This window comes from Apodemus sylvaticus, chromosome 20 (genome assembly GCF_947179515.1).
Source record: "Apodemus sylvaticus chromosome 20, mApoSyl1.1, whole genome shotgun sequence".
Classification (NCBI taxonomy): domain Eukaryota; kingdom Metazoa; phylum Chordata; class Mammalia; order Rodentia; family Muridae; genus Apodemus; species Apodemus sylvaticus.
In genome coordinates this window covers 24560780-24581720 of record NC_067491.1, presented here as the reverse complement: position 1 = coordinate 24581720, position 20941 = coordinate 24560780, and the positions used below count along the sequence as shown (strand labels likewise).

The 20941-nt window shown below is 37.6% G+C and overlaps 1 protein-coding gene across 4 annotated transcripts in view; it reads right to left on the bottom strand.

Annotated features, from left to right (window-relative positions):
- The window catches only part of Nav3 (neuron navigator 3), a 324118-nt gene that overhangs the window by 15440 nt on the left and 287737 nt on the right, over positions 1-20941 (bottom strand). For all 4 annotated transcript variants that reach the window (XM_052165326.1, XM_052165327.1, XM_052165329.1 and 1 more), the window contains 8 exons: positions 18999-19120; positions 17225-17397; positions 15451-15604; positions 13190-13364; positions 8425-8522; positions 6152-6247; positions 5354-5522; positions 3858-4093 (listed from right to left, as the gene is read on the bottom strand). In XM_052165326.1, the coding sequence (XP_052021286.1) occupies positions 3858-4093; positions 5354-5522; positions 6152-6247; positions 8425-8522; positions 13190-13364; positions 15451-15604; positions 17225-17397; positions 18999-19120 (1223 nt within the window). The remainder of the gene's footprint in view (positions 1-3857; positions 4094-5353; positions 5523-6151; positions 6248-8424; positions 8523-13189; positions 13365-15450; positions 15605-17224; positions 17398-18998; positions 19121-20941) is intronic.

The window sequence follows — 20941 nt, the reverse complement described above, 5'->3', positions numbered from 1 at the left end:
ATCTGATGAACTGGAAAACATCTGTAGTTTGAAGAGCACTCTCAGACCGGGAAAGTGGACATTGCCAATGGTACTCAGTGGGGAAAGAGAAAGAGAGAGAGGGGAGGGCAAGAGAGGGGGGAAGAAAGAGAGGGTGGGCAGGGATGGAGGTGGGGAGAAAGAGAGAGAAAGAGAGAGAGAGAGAGAGAGATAACAGAATGTTGGCACTAATTTTATTTACAGTAGGTTAAGTTGGGCAAGCAATGGAACAGACCAACAAAGATCTTTCCAGTGAAGTAGGAAGAAAAGAAAAAAAATCAGAATTATAAAGGCAATAGTTTGCTAGAAATAAAAAAATGTTTGGTATTGGCATACTATATGCAAGGAAGCAAGAGAATTCAGACCAGCAGAATAATTGAAAGGTATGTAGTATGGTGCTGGAACCATGACTGATGAACTTGTATTAAGCATTTGCCATCCTTACTGAAGTAGGTAAAAAAGCAGAGCCTGATGCCACATAGACCTGGTCATGAGATGATGCCATATCTAGACCATGAGACCATGGGCAGCACTACTGTTATATGGAGATGGAATCCTTGTTTTTTTGGATCTCGACTCTAGACACATTACAAATGAATCTGCCAAGGCCAGTTTTCTGATCTTTTCCTACCTAACCTTCCAAGTGGCTTCAGCTGGCCACATACTCTTTTCTAAATCCATTTCCATCGGTCTGGGTCTGTTATATCAAATGTCACAAAGTGTAATTGTTTGTGCGCTTGGCTCTCAATCACAATACTCCAGCTGGCAGCGTGAGGGAGGGCTTGAAGTGTGGGAAGAGGAACAGAATGTAAAATGAAGAGCTACCCAAAACACGAGGAGATGGTTTTCTTTTTCTCTTTGATGGCTTATTGTTTGATTTTTTTTTTTTTTGAGTAAGTGATTGCTGGCCACATCTCCTCGGCATTGTAATAGAATAGCAAAAACAAAGCAGTAATTATATGGCTCTATTTTTTTTTATAGCGAAAGACTTATTGTTTTACGCCTCATTAGCATTTTCTTTTGGAAAGATCTATATTCCTCATTGCTACCCATAGCACAATCTTAACTTGACATTCCTTCTTCATTTATAGCACCCTCCTTCTTAAAACCTCCCCCCAACAACTCCCTAAATGACTGTGCGTATTTGCTTTAAACTTCAAAATAATAAGCCATATTCTCTTGTCCGACTTCTGCAAGCAGCCTGAGTGACAGCTCATTCATATGTAACAAACTAATGGAGAAAAAAATCAACATCTTTCAATTTGAATTTTGTGCTTTCTACATTAGTGCTCTATTACTTATTCAAGAGTTTCTTCCTATCACTGCTTCTGAGCATCACGTTCTACTTAAATACTCCTGAAAATCCTACGCCTGACCACATAGCTGTAAGAAAACATGAACCTATCTAATGCCTTTGCTCTTCTGAAAGCAAAAAAAAGTATTAAAATACATAGGTAGAAACAATTTAATGACCATTATTAAGAATTTCTCCAAGTACTATTTAAAAAATAAATGAAACAAAAAAATTATATATAAATAAATATATCTTTCAAAGGAGAACATTTTATTAGAGATATCGACCAACTATTCTTTACGTTGTCAAGCTGCATCCCATTTAATTTTAGAGTTGGTAAATTTGATTCCAGCCATATACAGAATACTCCTGCACTTCATCAAAATGCTTTTGTCTCCTTCTGAATCCTTTCTCCTTATTTTCTAACCACTTTTTTGCCCTTTGTTTTATTTTTCAAACTGTGGACTTCTGGCATGTCAACATTGAGGAAAAGCCAAAGAGAACAGAGGGCATACCCAAGAGACCTCTGGGTTCTTTTATCTTTTGTCTGGAAAGGGAAGCACAGCAACTAAAAGGCTTTCATGTGAAGATAGAAAGAAAGAAGATCATGGGACACATTAAACATGCAGATGGGAACAAATGAGCAACTGTCTCCTTCTCCTTCAGCTCGGAGAAGACTCGGGTTTTCTACCTCAGCTTCTGTGTCACTCTTCAGAGCAGATGACAAAAAGTGAGATAACCACAATTCAAATCATGCTGAATTCCAAAAAAATATCCAGAATTTAAAGGCTGCGTGTTTAAGACACCCAATTGCACTGTATGTATATTACCACTTGGGAGTAATTTTGAGCCAAGGTTCAAAGACGTGTTGTGGGGAGAGAGGGTAAGTACTTGTGTACAAAATCTGCATTTGGAGCAAAGGGCTATAATAAATAATTAATAAGTGTACTTTAAGTATGTGTGCTACCTTTAATATGTGTGTGTGTGTGTGTGTATCAACCTAGTGTCATAACAAAACAAGCAAAACTAAAACAAAGAAACCCACGCACATTTTCTTTGACTTCTTAACACAGCCCCACAGTTTTCTTCATTTTAAAGTTTTAGAATCAAAATGAAGGTATAAAGGAATTCAGTAATGGTTCCTAATCCCCCAGCGGTTAACGAACCATTCCACTAAGATGGGTCTCTTCATTTAGTTACACATTCGGTTTAGCTGAAGAACCCAATGACTTTGGGAATAGCAGTACTTCGGCAAATTTGCAAATCTCGGATATCATGTCCTAGGTCTCCTCAAAGGGTTTGCTGTTATGCACTTAGATGCTGACTGGCAGGCTTGGAGGGACTGACTCTGCCAAGTAGCTGCTACTATCATCAACTGAATACACTGCTGAGGTGTTGATTCCTGGTGGGAGACTCAAAGGGAGGGTGTGATGGAAGAGTGCCCTTGAGACACACCTTTAAAGCATATCCCTTATTCAGAAAACGTCCCTTTTCTTGCTCTCTGAGTTCTGGTTCCCATGAGCTGTACATCTCCTCCCCACATCCTCTGGTGTTCACATGATGTTCTACATTGCCAGATTCAACAATGGGCCCAGCTGACCACCAACTGAGCTCTCGGAAAGTGTGGGAAAGAATAAATTTTTCCCTCCAAGTTTATCACAGCTATTTTATTATTGTAGCAATAATTGACCAACTGACAAAAAGGCTTGTCGAGTTGACTTCATCCAACTATGGAATGACCCTTTCTCACTAGGACTCCATCAACATAATGGTTATGACAAGATGTACTTTCCCAAGAGCGCTCAGGTAGTAGCAGCTGAGATTTTAATATACAGAACTGGTAAAATTAGTGCAGCGTTATGAGCACATTAGCTACCACCTGATTCCTATTTTAGTAAGTATCGGAGAATGTGCTGGTGAAGTTTGCTAGCCTCACATGTCCACGTAGACGGGTCGGATTAGTGTGGCACGTTAGAACTGTGGCCCCCTCCAACAATGTTCACTGGCGCAAACTTCTCAAGCAGAATTTCTCTAGAGATATGATCCAAGCAAATTGCTGCCTTGCTAGACTTTCTGCAACTATCACAGCCATTGTCAAATCAACTCAATTCCTGCCATGTCCCTGTTAATTTATGTCCACTTATTGAGGCATAAACCAAATATTGTTTTCTTATAGAGCCTGACTCAGCCTGTGGAGTCATTTAGGTCTCTTGTTTCCATAGCACCAGAAATAATAGCTGCCCTGTGTGTCTAACACATTGTAAAAGTGTGTTGAAGGGAATTCAGTAACAGAGGTTCTGACATCTTCTTCGACATAATCCCAGTGCCTTTCCAAGTACATGGTAAGTGGCGGTGAGTAAAACCAGCTTTTCTATGCACATTAATTAAAACTAAGTTTGTTCATCTGCTAGATTATAATCTTAGTGGACTACATCAATGGTTATTTTTTTCATGTGTGAAATACAAGTGGCACGTAATTTTAAACCTTGACTGCTAAAGATACTTCTGGATAAGTAAGAGTTTTTTCTTAGCATCTGTGACTTACCTTACTTGACTTGTGGTCCACATTAAAAGTAGCAATTGCATCTTCTGTCTTTTTCCTTCCCGATTTGGTTATTACATATTCAGCAAGTTTGTTTGCTAAATAGGTCTTTCCAGTACCACTGGGTCCTGAGAGTATAATTCTGTGGTGCTCCATTAGCAGGTTAAAGTACCTTTGGGTAATTGGTTTAGGGATCAGTGTATCAAAAACAAAACTGTCCAAACTATTTTCTTCTACCCCTGAAGGGAAAAACAAATGGAATAATAGGCATTATTGTTTCGGGGAATAACTGAAATATATTATTAAGCCCAAATGGTCATAAAATGTAGCTTTTACAATATAATTTTGTAGCTATTTCTAACTTGCATGTATTAGATGCCATTAGAAAAGGGAACACATTGATTAGAATATATAGTAAAAAATCTAAGCTGTTTCTTTCACTGTCAGCTGCATATTTTCCATTATTGCTTAAAGAACGAAAGATACTAATTTAATTTTGTTAAAAGAAATAATCATTAAACTAAATAAGTTGTCTTAGAGCTGTAATTTTAGTGTTACATTAGAAAGAGAGATATGTAACATTCTGTAGAAGCAGGATGGGGACATGGCTTCATGAGGACTGAGCCAGGCTTAGTGAAAGACAGTATGAGTCCAAAGCCAGCAGAGACTACATGCTGAAACCCAGTTTCAAAAAGCCAAAACTAAACGGGACAATTCCTGTCCTCCTTCTTATACATATTAGCTTCTGTCAGTCATAAAAGCACCATAGCTTTTTAAAAAAATCCAAATTATACTGTTTGGTAAAGGATTAAGAAGAGAGCAACATTGTTTTCTTTTACTAACCCAATTACTTTCATCGTAAAACCAAATATTGACTAATCCCTCTATTATCCCACAGTTTATGTAGACACCTTCCCATTCTTGAACACATTCAAACAAGGAACCAAAGAGGCGAGCCTGCATCAGATGTTACATTAGCTATCACCAGCCACAAGAGCCAGAGCGCAGGCAGCAGCTGAGCCTGCATCAGATGTTACATTAGCTATCACCAGTCACAGGAGCCAGAGCCCAGGCGGCAGCATGCATGAGCCCTGGTTCTTGACTTTCTTCACTCCAATGTGGATGTTTACTAAATATACATATTTTATCACCAAAATATAGCGATGAATATATTAGTCCAGGAAACACAATAATTTTCATTGAAAGCTCTTCTTATAAAGATGAGGTAGAAAAAACAAGAAGTTGAACTCCACCAAGATACCCTTCTTGTACAAGTCTTGGTGACTCTTAAGAACGTTATTACAGTTCTGAAAAGACTAAGTTATTGGGATTTCAATGGTTTTTAGCAGGAGTTTATATATCTTGACAAACCAATGCTCTGGGTTCAGACCAAAATTATGACAGATGTCAATACAATTTACAATGTATGGAAACTTTAACAAGCTGTAAGTGTAAATGAAAAGGAGGGGTCTGGGTATAGCTTATGCTTTTCATTTTACCTTTCAGGTTCACAGTGATGATATTATTATCTCCAACCAGGTATCCACAAGGTAGCAGTTCAGGCACTTCTAGGTTATGAGATCTAATTAAATCTCCTATACAGTAGCTAGCAATACAGTCAGAGCTCAGACCAAGACTAGAGGAGGTATCAATTCGGAACACATATTCCTAAAATAGTTCACACCAAAGGGGGAAAAAGTCAGAATAGAGCTTCAACTCATCTGCAACAAATATAAATTCATAAGGTTATAATGCATACTGTTTGTTAAGAATTTTGAGTCACAATTTTTCCTATGGCCATATCACCTTAAGTATATGTGATTTCCTTTGATCTCAGAAGCTAACTGTGGTTGGGCCTTTTTTATTAGTCAGATGGGAAACCAACCTGGGACACCCAGTGCTGTAGGCATTTTGGGTAGAGAGATGGCTCCGTGGTTAAGAACAATACTTTTCCAGAAGACCTGGCTTCAACCCTCAGCACCCCAATGACTGCTCACAAACAGCTGCAACTCAAAGACCCAGGGGATCTGATGTAATTTTTTGGCCACAGATATCAGGCATGCATATGGTGGACAGACTTATATGTAGACCACTCAGTGACATAAAACAAATACATTTTTAAAAATTAATAAATGATGGACTATATAAGAATTTTTGTATTAAGCAGTACTGGGAAAGAAATCTTTCCCTATGGAGATGGGGTAGGGAGATCAGATGCATCTAAGCTATGAAACTTAAGTAAAGCATCAAAAGGGGAAAATATTAAAATTGGTATTAAGCGACTTTCAAAAACTTACCTTAAAGAGACGCCTAATGACACCATCTAAGACATCCCATTTAGTTTTTCCACTAACACCAATGGATCCTATCAAATATGCCTGAGACTTCTGGTCCTTAAGGAAAACAAAATGAAGATAAGACCCAAGAGTATCACTATACTTCCTAATTAAACATATTAATGTAGTTACTGCTTAAGATGATATGTGGTAACATATAGAATATAAAATTTAACCCAATGAGTTAGACAAGCAAACAAATAAAGTAATGGCTAGAACAACAACAACAACGAAAAAAACAGCTCAGATGACATGGTAGGCAAAAGGAATCTGGTGAATAAGCAGTTCAGAAGAAAGAGAAGAATAAAGCTGTCAGACAGAACTGCTTTTCACAGTGATGTACTTGATGCATTACTCCCTTGAGAGTCCATGCAGGAGGAAGGTGTAGAAGACAGACTGGATCTTGTCAAACAAATCTAGAACTTTGACCTATTACTTTATGCTTTCTCTCTTTGATTAAGTAAACACACAGTATTTTCATTTTTAATTTGAATTTAAAAAAAATAATGCATCATTAACAATTAGGTTACCCATGCTCCTATGGGTAGCATATTTACCTATTTGAAAACAGGTCTGATTTTGAATTTGTCAGAAATTTTCTAGGAACCCACAAGAGAAACTTATAGGACTCATTATGAGGCATACTTTAATAGTAGAAATGATGGTCTCATATCTAAATTATTTAAAGGGCAGATTATTGAGGGTTTTTCCCCTAGGAATATGATAAATTCAAGATTGTCAGCTACAATTAAGTTGTAATATTCTTTATTTTTGGTTAGATAGAAATAATTCTTTGGTATAATAATTATGGACCAGTGGGTAGATTTAGTTAACACATTACAATCCTAGTTTCAAAAGTCTATTGGCCATTAAAATGTAGTAAAATAATAATTGAGCCTTCAAGCATTTTGAATGCATGGATTCTATAACATATAACATCTACTACCTCATTAAGAAATATTACCAGAAGTAAATCACTCAACTGACTTTAACCCTCATTTTCTTTATCTATAATATTTGACATAGGAAATGTAAATTATCATCACTCTTTTTTACAGATATATGAGTTAAAAGTAATTTTTAATATAGAAAAAATTTGCAAATGTTTAGCTAAGTGCTTTTGATATTATTCATTTTAGCACTATTAGGGCTAAATATGTTCCCCAATTCTTTTGTCAAAGTCCTAATCTCCAATGTAATACTACAGAGCAACACATTCTTTCAGAGACATTTAGGATCAGCATAGAGCATGAGTAAGGACACCAAAGTAGTACAGCCTCTCTCTTCCCATCAGAGACCCCAAGGAAAGGCACCGTAGATTCAACTGTGAAGTTGACTATCACAGTGCCTACACTAGCATCCAAATTCACTAAAAGCTTGACCTTGGACTTATCTGCCTCTGCACGTGGTAGAAAATAACTTTTTAAAAGCCACGACACTTTATCATGACTGTCTTTGCATATCAAGGAAACTTTCTTGGGTTGTACTGGGAAAAGATGTTGAAATACATTGCGAGTTGGGTTATTCTGAGTGGGAAATTTTTCTTTCTGCTCTGTTTATAGGGCAGTGAAAACTGTGTAGATGCACAGTGCTCTAGAATAGCTGCCTTTCAATGGGAAGTAGTTTAGGTGTCTCTGAGACCATTAGGCAGAAATGCCTACTTGTGAAAATCAGGCACAAGTCTACAGCTCGGGCAACAGAATATGATTCTGGGTTATGAGTAACATTTTCAGAAGCAGGATTTCACTCTTAAAACTCAAGGACTTTATTTTTGATTCAAAATACAAATATGTATTCTGCAATAGTAAGTAACAATTCATTTTCTTTGAGTTTTAGGACACAGAGTCAAATAACATTAATTTGAAGATAACGTTTAAATACAGAAGTTAAATAGTTGCCTGATCATGTAAGACTATGCTTTACGGGGACATGGACATGTGTCATTAATGGGATTTGCTCCACTGATTTCAGTAGACTGTCTCTCTGGTATCTAAAATATTTTGTATCTTATAAGCTCCCTCTGTACAACGATCACACAGCAGCTTAAGTGACCTGTGCATGGAGACGCCATCTATTTGCCTCTACCTTTTTTTGTATATACCATACTTAGCTGGCACCAAAGGAGACAAATAGGATATCAACAAGAACAAGCCCTCAGATATACAGCACATTTAAAGAGAGTTCTTCTTCTTGACTTATAAAGAACGAGATTATATATAAGATTAGAGGAGTACCTTGGCTCGACCGTAGCCCTTGCTGATGGAGACTATAATTTTCACACTGCGGCCATCCTTATGTCCAGTTGCATCACCAGTGTCATCTAGCAAAATATCTATGGAATTCAAAAGAAACCATCACTGTGGAGTAGCATCTTTTCTCCCTCCCACGACATAAATATGGTGCAGTGCTACCTGTTTCTCATGCTGACCTGTCTGTGTAAAAATCCACCGCTCTCAGTTCTCAAAAGTATGAGTTATGGGGTGGGACTAATATTTCAGTTTAAGAATTTAGTTATGCTTCCCAAGGTCTTTACTTAAGTGTTGCCTTTAAGTGAGGAAATGAGCGTTCCTTTATTATAGATAGATCTTGATAACATCCAGGCGCCATTATAACTGTAACACATTGAAAAGCAATCCAATTCCTCATTTAATGAATTCAAAGGTGCTGAGATGAGAATGGCTATCAAATGAAATACCTTTCAGGCATGAGGGACAAGGTCCAGTTGTGTTAGCCCTTGCTTTATATCTATAACTGTCAGGGAATGACATCAAGCATACTATTAAGAGTGACATTACCATACCTACAGAAACATGTTACACATTGTTCTGCTGGATCCTGTATACTAAGAGCTTCAAAACAAAAATTCTGTTTTTAGTAATATTGTAATAGTTACTAACTATGCTAATGCTTACTCATATTTATAACATCATATTTTAAAGGTAATTAAATATCAAAATATAAAATGTGTTATAGCAGATAAATGTCCATTTTGGAGGAGTGGTATAAAAAATCCCACATATATGTTGTTTTCCTTTAACAATGATGATATTATTGAATCACACCTAATACTAATATGAAGATATTATTCTATGGATAAAAATAATGCATGTGTCTGACCCAACTGCATTAATAATTTTATACAAATACTGTGGTTGTGGTTACTATCATCCCAACAACTTATTAAGATGACTTCTGACAATGGAATATTTCTATATTTGTTTTTTGATATGGGACCATATTATCTTTGAGCTAGTCTGGAATTCATGGCAATCCTTGTCTTCTGGGTACTGGAAATACACTACACCTTCCTGGAATGACCTCTATTATATCAATAATAATTAAATGTATAATGCCATACAGGAAGAGCAAAAATTACTTAAATATCATGTGACTAACAAACAACTTTTAAAAATATGGTATATGTTGTGAATTTGGTCCTCAAAATTGCAAGAGAATCTACATATCCACACAGAAGACACTGAGGAACCCTGCCCCTAGTTGGTTCTGGTTGGTCAACAAAGTTACTGGTAGTCAATGTCTGGGCAGGGAGACAGAGGCAGGACTTTAAGATTCCAGGGCAAGGAACTGAGAACAGAGCAGGAAGGGAGAGCCGCCATGCCAGGAAAGGAGTATATGCTATGCCTGAGAGATTCCTGACAGAGAACATAGCCGCCATGTAGGTGCTGGGGGACTCAGCCTGAGAGAGCTGCAGAGTTGGGTCTGGGGCAGAAGATGCAATATAGGTTTTAGTAAGTAATAACTTTGGAATACCAGAGAGAGGGGAGAGTATTAGCTATGTGGGGGTTTGGAAGTGACCTAGTCATTGATCTGCTTAAGGCAAATTAAATTATAAAGCAGCTTCCTCCCTCCCTCCCTCCCTCCTTCCCTCCCTTCCTCCCTCCTTCTCTCCCTCCCTCTTTCTCTCTGTCTCTGTCTCTCTCTGTCTCTCCTCCACCCCCCCATGTATGTGTTTCATTTAAGAATCCAGAACATGGGGTAGGTAGCATGGAGCACTGTCTCTCAGATGACTTGAGAAGAGTAAGTGGGTTCAGCAAAAGGTATATAAAATTATCACTCCAAAGTTTATTATTATTATACCTAATAATGTTACATATAGGTTGAATTCAGGGCTCTGTGCATTTTTAGGAAGTACTCTACTATAGAGCTCAATTCTAGACCTTTCCTTCATTGGAAAAGTTCTAAGTCACCGAAAATGTTCTTTATGAGAATTTAATTTCCTGCATGATAGTGTCAATCTTTTTCTCTTTTATCTATTCTCTTAAAAACAAAATGTTGTAGAATTATTTCTAGTTATTCTTTAGCAACAAAAAGGATAACTAAAGGGTTATATAATCTAGGTGTATTTTGGAATGACTCGAATAGAATGAAATTCTCAAAGGATGTAAATGATTGACATTTGAAGAGACAATAATGTTCATCATCCTGAGCTGATGGTTATATCAGAATACACATATATATCAAATTATAAAACTTATCCCATCAAGATATATAAACATAGCTTCATAAAATTGTTTCTTAAAAATTACTTGTTCCAAGTTTGGAAGCCTAGAGGAACATGCCAGTGGTTGCTCATACTTAAACTTCTTACAATTCATCACCAAACTTCCTCTTCAGTCTCTTGCTCAATTACTCATACATATTCATAAATATCAAGTAAATACTTAGCATAAAAAAGGAAGTAATCTGGACATTGCGATGCATATCAAAGTAGGAAAAAAACTATGTTTTCTTCTCTGGATATATGTTCTCAACAAAGTGATTTCAGAATTTTCTAGAAATAAACAGCACAGTGAAACAGAGAGGATCTGACAGGAGATAGTCCTAGATTGATTGAGCTTCCTTCAGGAGGTGGCACTGGGCATAAGATCAGAAAGCTGACACACTCTAGACAAACAAAAAGCCAGTAAAAAATGTGTTCAGTTAATAACAACAACTACAACTACAAAAATAATGGAAAGGCCGTATTTTAAGAGCTGGGCACGATGTTGGCATAGTAGTACATCTGTAATCCCAACACTTGTGAAGAAGAGACAGGGAAACTGGGAAGGCAAGGTCAACTTAGCTACATAGTGAGTTAGGGTTTCCTGTTTGGGCTCCTTAGGCCATGCCTATTAAAATAAATCTGGAAGTCCTAAGAACATGTTCATGACAGAAAGAATAGAGAGACTAAGAAGAGAGCATAGAATTCTCTATAATGATGTTGAGTGGGTAGCTGTCCTTCCAACCAGATAGACCTCGGGTGCTGCTCCCACATGCCTGTCATTCATGATATACTAACTCTTAAAAGCTTAAAATAAAAAATTTCTCCTGACAATATGGAGTAAACCCACATCATTTAACAAATGAACAGTATCTTTGGATTTGTATAGATAATTAAGGCAAAAGTAAGTAAAACCACCAGCCAGTGATTCTCTAGATCTGGGCTTAAATATTACTTCTGCTTGCTGGATACGTTATTCATGTTGACAAATATGACCTCGGTTACTTTCCTAAGAAGTGGTTTACTCCTGTGCAAACTGGGGTGAAAACTATGGACTTTGGGGGACTATTGAAAGAGAATGCTTTTAGAATTACCTATTTTACATGGTTCATAATTTTTGCTGCCTATAATGTTACTTCTTTTTCCATGTGTTCAATATTAAAAAGCTCTCCTCATAGCTTCTCATCCTTTTGGCTAAGATCAAGTGTAAAACTCTCCTCTTGGCAGTAGGATGGTTATAACATGTCTCACTGTGTGTCTTTCCATATCACTCAAGGCAACACTTCCCAGTAGAATACAAGTTCTAGTCATGAATTCTTTGTGTAATTGATTAGTGGAACAATAAGCTACTCTCCCAAATGATTAAAAACATTGTTTTTCTGAATTCTTAGAACTGTTCATTCTTTTTCTGGAAATATAGTAAAGAAAAATATTTTCATTGTATTTCTTTTATATTATTAAAGGCCATCAACATAGAATTTTAAATATTCTGACTTTATTTGTAGATGTTATTTAATAAAATTCTAATCCGTTTTAGAGCACTTAATATCATGTCTTTATTTTCCTTCTCATCTTCAGATCCTGTGCATCTTGGTGTGATTTTGGGGAAACAGTTCAGTGTCTTGTTTCTGACAGTGTTTGTTGTCTAGTTACCCAGGAACGTGTATAACATTGGTTTCCAGTGTCATCTGGTGGTTGTGTCATGCAATTACCGCAGATACCCATGTAAACAATTCCTAAAGGAAATTCATCAAAGATTGAATGACCCAGGAAGAGTTATACTTTACAATTGAATTATAAATCAGATATGAAGATGAAATTATGTCATATGCTACTCCTTGAAATCAAATCAGAAGTGTACCCCTGTCTTATCATTTGTATGCTGACTACAATAAGAGAATCTAACATGCTTTTTTCCTTTGTTGAAAATTTAATAGAGCTACAGAATGGTTGATACAGCAGCATTATACTCTCCAGCCAACATCATGAAGGCTAGTGCAGTCAAATTTAGAAACTGGCTCTATACAAGGAAAACTCTATTAACTGGCATGGAGTTATTATTGTTATATTCATGAACACCAATCACCACAGAGAATATTTATTCCCATTAATCCTATTCTTAATCAGAAGAAGTACTTCACTGTCATTTTTTTTGAAAACTGATAAGAAAACTATATCTCTAAGATTCTTGTAAAACTAGAAAATAAAGTCGCAGGACTCGAGAGGCAGAGACAAGGGCAGCACTGAGTATTGAAGGGCAGGCGGTCTATAGAGCTACTTTCAGGCCACACACTGTCTCCCCAGAACTATTGAGCTAAATAAACAAACAAAAAATGAATTTCTAGGATACATTTTAGCTATTTCCAAGGGTTGGTGTGAGGATTTTGAGGACAGGTAAAGTTTTCTTGCTCTTCTGCTGCTCTCAAGTAGCTATTAGGAGAGTAAAAAACAAACATGTGGGGACACACACATGCACACGCACATGCACACTGACTTACCTGAGGTAACAGACTCTGTGATGTTCAGGTTGTTGAGTGAAAGCCCTAAGGACTGGCGGGAGGAAGAAGAAGAGGCTGTGCTTGAGGACTCAGAGGGGGGCCTGGCAGGTTTAGCTGTGTTTCCAGTCTCTGCCTTCAGCCGGTCATTTTCAGCCTTCAATATTTCAATTTCGTTCTATCATGAAGATGTAAAATGTAAAAAAACATTTGAGAAAATGACAAAAAAAATTTCTCTCAGGCATAATTTGTATGCTTGTTGAATACTATGACAAAGTGTCAAACAAAATAAATTATGAAAACACCATTCCAAAAAAAGAAAAGAGAACCAGTTTCCCCATTTCGCCTGCATGAGTTGCTACATATGTGGTACTTGGTATTGAACCAGGGCCTCACACACACAAGACAAGTGTTTTACACTAAACTATATGTCCCATCTTGTTGTTAAAATATACTTTTGATAAGATTTAAGGTTAAGGATATAGCCCAATATTTGAGCCTTGCAAGATCCTAAATTCAATTCTTAATACTGCCCAAAAAAGGGGGGGGGGCTGAAGAGATGACTGAGCAATTGATTAAGAATAGTTTAGATTCCAGGACACATGTAACAAACTAGGCATCCGGTGTTCACCTGTAAACCCCTATTCTACATGGGTGCAGAGTAGAGGTGGAAGCAGGAAGATCACTGGGCCTTCCTGGCTTATAGGTTAGCTGTAAGTTCAAGGAGCGCTCCTGCTTCAAGGGGATAGGCATAGAGTGTTAGAGAACACTTGACCTTCTGACCTATCTGCATATACACTGCTGCACACATGTGTGCACATACATTAATACAAACAGACACAAACTAATCTTAAAAGAATGTGATGGAATATTTCCTAAAATTTTTCTTTTTGATTTTTAAAAACAATTTATGTGTGCATATGTGTTTACACATGTGTGTGTTTGTGCTCCTGAGTGCAATGCTTCTAGAATCCAAAAGAGTTGTCAGATCCCATGTAAGCTCCTGAAGTTTCAGGAGTTCTTCAGTCACAACTCCGTTTTTCATTGGATATTTTATTTATTTACATTTCACATGCTAGCCCCTTTTCCACCCACCCACACATTCCTGCCTCCCTACCCTGGCATTCCCCTATACTGGGTGATCAAGCCTTCCCAGGACCAAAGGCCCTCTTCCCATTGATGTCCATCCTCTGCTACATATACAGCTGGAGCCATGGGTCCCTCCATGTGTACTCTTTGGCCACAACTCTTGGGAACTGGTTTCTGATCTCAGGTTCTCTTGAAGAAAAGAGAGCAGTCTTAACACTGAAGCTACTCACAACCCCTAATACTACTCCTTTGGAGGGATGGGGAGATGAATAGGATTGGGTTACATAAAGTAAAATTCATAAAGAATCAATAAAATGGTTTGTTTTATGAAAAAGGTCATATTAAATTTTCATAGGAAAATTATTCCAGTTGTGCTTCTATGAATTCACGCAAAGTAGACAAGCCAACCAAAGCAAAACTAATCATAAGGTGATTTAAATTTCTTAAGCATCCTAGGTAACAAAGGAGAAAGTTTGTGTCTTGCAGAGCAGGGGACTATACTCATACAAACCATGGAAACCTTTCTGTGACCCTCTATCACAGTCAGTAAACCTGCTTAACATTTGCTTTTGTTCTTTCCGGAGTCTGGGGAACCAGCACGGCTTTACAGTAATAAGGCAGAAAGGGTCAGAGCACAGACCCTTTCTAAACTTAAGACTGACCGTAGATGCTCTGAAGGGGGCAGAGGCTTCAGTGTCACAGGCAGCATTCGGAATGACTTCTGCTTCTGCATCTTAAAGCTTGTGATGAATGTCTCAAGTTATTATTATTATTATTTTATTATTATTTGTTTTTTCTTTTTAATAGAAAATGTGTAAAAGTAAGATTTCAAATGAACATCTTTTAAGAACTAGAACAAAGGTAGTTAGTAAGAAAGGAAGGAAGCAAAAATCATAGTAGTTTCTCAAACCTTAACTTCCTGTATGAACCCATTCACTTGCTTGTGTATCTTGAATAGGCCTTGCCCTCCCACTGACAACCCAGATTTGAGTAAATCCCCCGTTTGGTATTGAGAGCTGAGTTGCAACAACTGCAATCAAACAAACAAGCAAACAAGCTGTGATTTCATGGTGGTTTTAAAGGTGGAATTTGTTATCTAATGACTAAGAGAAGAGGAAAGGCTGGCTTTTTATCTCTCTGTTTTGTTCCTTGAAAGAGCTTCAGGACTGACCGACCTGCATCCGGTTCATGGCTTCCCGGATCTGATCGAGATGGTGAGCGGAGCTGAGGGCCTCCAGCCTTATATCTGTTAACTTTAATTCCTTCTCTCTGAGCTCACTCTTCAACTGCAGAATGATCTCGGCCTCGGCCTCAGTGCACTCACAGATCCTAATGGGAAAAAAACAAACACAAAATAGATGGCCAGGGTCAGAAGATCAGGAAAAGGAAGGATTATTCTTTTAAGGGCTGAACTTGAGTCTTATCCACCAGGTATAGAAATTATTTGTGACTGGCAAAAGCTATAGGAAGAGAGAGAGAGAGAGAGAGAGAGAGAGAGAGAGAGAGAGAGAGAGAGAGAGAGAGAGAGAGAGAGTTTGCCAGCATTCATTCATAGGTTCAAGACAGAACACAAATATTTTTCTTTTCCCCTTTTTGTCTTGTTTTCTCAAGTTTAAAAAAAAAACAGTGTGGTAGTATGGAATGGAAAAGTGAGCTTCAGACATCTCTGGCGGCTGACACAGCGGACAGAAGTCATTGGTACATATCATTGTGGATTTGTCAAGGGTCTTAACCCTCCACTTGCAACATGAAATTCCCCCTTCCAAAACCCCAATCATTATACTTTCAGAATGTTGATTTCTTCTTTTATAAAACTGTGCAAACAATAACCTTATTTGTTGCTATGCTGTCATTTCATTTCCATGAAAATCCAATATAAATATTGTAGAAAATAAATTACAGAGATTAGTTTTGGACATCTAAATAATGGATGGGTGTTACATAAGCTTCCCGTCAGACTCAGAAGACTTAGGCATGTACAGCTAATGAAGCCAAGCCACCAATTTCAACCCAGGCTGGCAACCCAGCTGCAAGCTGTCTCAAGGTCATATGTACTATATGTCCTTATTGTTTTGCTTGAGGTTTATGGATAGTTGCATTAGAGAAATATCTGTCAAGAAATTTCTTTATATTAACTAACTTTTCTATCTACAATCTGAAGACTTTAGGCAGTTGTTCACAAAAAGACAAGGTGTGGATTTCCTTATATAAGTGATGACATCATCTGGACAAAGCACAGTGATACTGCTGTCTATGTCAATGTACAGACAAGAAAATTCACATTAACTAGTTTATACAACACGCAGAATTATCTCATGAATTCTTTTTTACATGCTGTGGGGTTTTTTCCTTATACTATCAAAACTTTGGGTACTATAGGAGTGAGTGTCTTATTGAATGCAATCAGAAGCAATTGGATTTTAGGTTGGTTTTGAGAAAGTAATGTTTAGTTGAAAAACAAGAACCTACTCAAGGCTGTAACACGTGCAGATGATTTTAGAAAAGGCAAATAAAACAAAAACAAAGCAACCACCACCACACCAAAACCATGGCTAGGTTAGAACCTATGTCTTTACAGTTTCCATGCAACACACCATTTTTACCGGGATCTATGCTTGTAGATCACAGGGCCATTTTTTCGTTTCTTGGGTGGCCAGAGAAGGGGTGACCTGCACGTATGCACAGTTAGACAGACACATGGATAAATGAAAGTAAAAAAAGAGAATGGTTTAGAAGAGTGTAGAATGAGATTGAAAAACACCAGATGTTACCAAAAAATGTAAGAGAAACAAATATTGTCCACCATTCATAGCAAGAACAGAAATGACTGGTGGAGACAGATGCTGTGTTTGTGATAGTGAACCTGACTGCATTTAGGACAGAGCCTTAGGCCTGGGCTGAAGTCAATTTTCAACCATAGGTCAAAATTCTACCAAGGGAAGAGCTTACGCTGAGGCTGACTGCGAGGGCTTCATGGATGATGGGCCACTCTCGCCAGCATTGTGGGGTAGCTTCGGGGAAGCTGGCAGGGACGAGTCTGTCAGCTCTTCAATGTCCGAATGCGAGGAAGGCGGCTTGGTGGACTTTTTCTTTCCAAAGGCTTGCTTGAAAGAACTTCTCAGCTGCAGGAACGACGGACAATGGACAGTTAAGCTTTTGGCTCTCTGAACTCGGGAGGTGGGGGGGGGGGGGGAATCAGCATTGGGGCGTTAGTGTGCAGGTGCCATCCTAGCCACTGCCTGGGGTCAGTATATAAAAGCAGAGGTTTAACAATGGCAGCGCAGTATCCTTAGAACATCAAATACTGTGTTCTGTGTTTCCCTTTTGTTCTTGGATTAATCCAGCGCAGCGCAAACATGGAGGGCTTTTAAACAGTGCAAGGTCAAGGGCATTGCCGTCAGAGCACTCATTTAAAACTAAGTACCTTGAAGGGATCTCTGTTCCCAAGGCTTCTCTCTTCAAGGCAATTTGTTTTAAATGGCCACTTTAGCGGTACAATCAAGTTATATCCTGCTGACAGTACAAACTTAAAAAGCAAAATGAAACCAAATTCACCCAAGACTTCATTAATTGTGATTTTTCCCCCTTCTATTCAAATTTCCAATTCCAAGACTATTCAGAAACAGAATTGGTATCCCCTACAGCTCTATTCAGAAAGTGTTTTTTCACTTCTCTTGAAAATTTGAGATTAAAATGAAAAGGCACAAAGGAAAGACATACAAGATATTCTGATTTCTAAAAGGTATAAAAGCCTGCTGCCAAAATGGATAGCATTCATGCCAAGGTAGGGCGTTCGTACAGGTGCATGCCAAGTGCCCACTACTTATATTCACCTCACTTCCTCTAGAGTTCACCTTGCAGAAACATGAAAGAGTGTGGAATTACAAATCAGGGGAAGGAAGGCTGATCAGTATTTTAAAATATTACCTGCATAAACATTTTTTAAGACAAAAAGATATTTGTTTACATTATTTACAGAAAGCGCCAGTAAAAGCCTCTGCTAGCTTTGAGTTTAATCAAAGGTTTCATCTGTGTGAATTCTGAGTTTTGTCTCAAGCTGCTGACAGAAATTCTGTTCCTTACTGTCCCATGGTTTTTGCTTTTTAGTGGCTGATTAATATTATCATAAATTATTCAAAGTTGTCTCCAGTAAATTTAAGAAATGGTTCTTTAACAGTTCATATATGATCCGTTTCTGTACTCCTACTATGTTCTGTTGGATATGGATCCATATACCCATATATAACAATATAATTTCTCTCTATATTCAAACATATATATCATATATTATATATTAAATATAATATGTATAATCAATAGAAACTAATATAGTCAATTTCTTATGGACTGGTGCTTTATTCACTCCACACTCTATAGAATCCAGTGGTTGGGAGGACTGAGGTTTTAAGATTTCTCCTTTTTCCTTTACCACTTCTAATCTGCCTTTCCCTCTCCCACCACCAATTCTACCATCTTCGTTCTAATCAACATCTTCCTCCTCTTCTCGCTCATGATAATACCATCCTGCTCTTGGCCCTCGTTCCATCATACGAGCTCTTGACTACCTTGTCTCCCTAGTCTTAGGAGAAGGAAGTAAAGGGGTTGAGATGCTGGTCCCCGAATGTGGCCCTGCCAACAGCTGGGGATTTCTAAAGTCCCCCAAGAAAGCTAAGTCCCTGATCCATCACAGGCTCTGAACGTGATGAGGAAAAAGATGCCTTACCCAGTTTTTCTTCTTCTTTTTCTTGGAGTCGGCATCATTACCACTGCCAATGCTGGAATGGCTTGTGGCGCTGTTGATACTAGAAACACTTTCAGAGGAGTGCTGTCTTCTGATGCGGAGATCTAGAAACAGACAGAGGGTGTCAAGTTCACTCAAGGTCTCAGTCTGGAGACACAGGGTGTGTGGCTTTCACATTCAGTACTCAGCAAGCCTTTCTACAGCTCACTCCAGTTGAATATTTAATAGAGCATGACTATATTTGTTTTAATTAACAGAACTGTATACATGACTAGTCAAATAATATTCTCAAGTGGGCCCATGGCACCAGGGCTTTGGGTTCTGAGTTGAGTCCAAAATGGAATGTCTCCACTCATGACTTTTACAAATCCCCAAATCAGACAGCATTTCCAAAATGACTTGTTTCTAAATGATTAGTTCCAGGGAGCAAATGGAAATTTACAAGAGACCAAGAATGAGTTCTGTCTTCTTAATATTTGTGCTATAAATACAGTTACCAGAGCCAATTCGTTAACTTTCATTTCATGGAATGAAACCAGGTTAGTGCCAACATAATCTCTGGAAGCCCTGCAAGTGCCTCAGAGGTGAGGAGCCAGGCGAGAAGCATGCACTGCAAAGATATTTTATAACTTCACCAAGGTTAAATAAGGTGTGAGGAAAAACCTCCAACAGACTCCTAACTGAATAAAACTGTCTCGTGCATGTGTGTGTGTGTGTGTGTGTGTGTGTGTGCATGTAAGTGTGTGTGCTTCTGTGCAAGTAAAAACTGAAGTAGGATATTTGTAAATCAAACAGATAATGAGTTTAATATAGTACAGTTCTTACAAACACAACTCTGCTTCCTGTCTTGGCACAAAATAGTAATATCAAAAGCAATACTTAGCATGCTCCTGATATAGTTTTATTGCTAAAGCAACAAAATAGGTTTAGCTACTAAATATTATCTTCATATGGTCATACAAATGAAAAACAGTGGTGTGACCATTGGTGCTACATTAGTCCTGATATCTATTACATGTCTGTGTTATAGTTCTAGGATGTATGTATTTCAAGTTAGAGAAGAAATTTGGAAGAGAACAGCATTTGGTATTGAATATTTTACAAAGGAATCTACTCATTCCAAAAAATTAGCTTATAAACATTAGTTCTATTAGAATTAAAAATTAATTGAAATTTTATCTATTTATAACAAACTGATATGGTCAGTGGGATACTGAGATTATAAAGTAAAATTTGCTTTTAGAACATTAGTAGAAATATATTTAATTTGTCTCGACAAATAATAGCCTAACAAATAAATACCCCAGTAGAGTTTGCAATATGTCAAATATTGCTCTGTAGCATTTAAAAAGTTTTCACAGAAATAACAGCTGCTGTTGTCCATGAACCTATGTACACAAGGTCGCGCTTTTGCTACATTTCCCCTAATAACGCTCACAAATAGATCAGGTTAGTGCTGAAGGATTCTAAAGTCTTTATTCTATTCAGAATTAATAAACCATGTTCCAATTCTTTTATAAGGACATGATTTATAAAGGCATACATTTCCCCTCATTCAGTTTCCATTTCTCATCCTCTGCACCAGCCGTGCCCGGCTGAAGAGAGAAATACCACTTACCTGAACTACTCAAAGAACATCTATCAAGTTACTTATTTTAAATCAAGGCTATAAACAGGAGTTAGAAATCTCTTTTTAGAAGTAAAAAAAAAAAAATCACCCTTGATACCTTCCTTTAAACCTCTCAGTAGATTCTAATTTTAATGAGAATATAAAAGACTCTGGCTCCTCAACAGAACTCCCTTAGGTATCTGGTGAGTACTTACACCTTCAGCAAAGTTCTGCACATTTAATCTTATTTTTCTTGCATGAGAGTCATAAAGACAACCATTTCCTTATTTTTAGTTTTGGGAATGTTCTTCCTTAC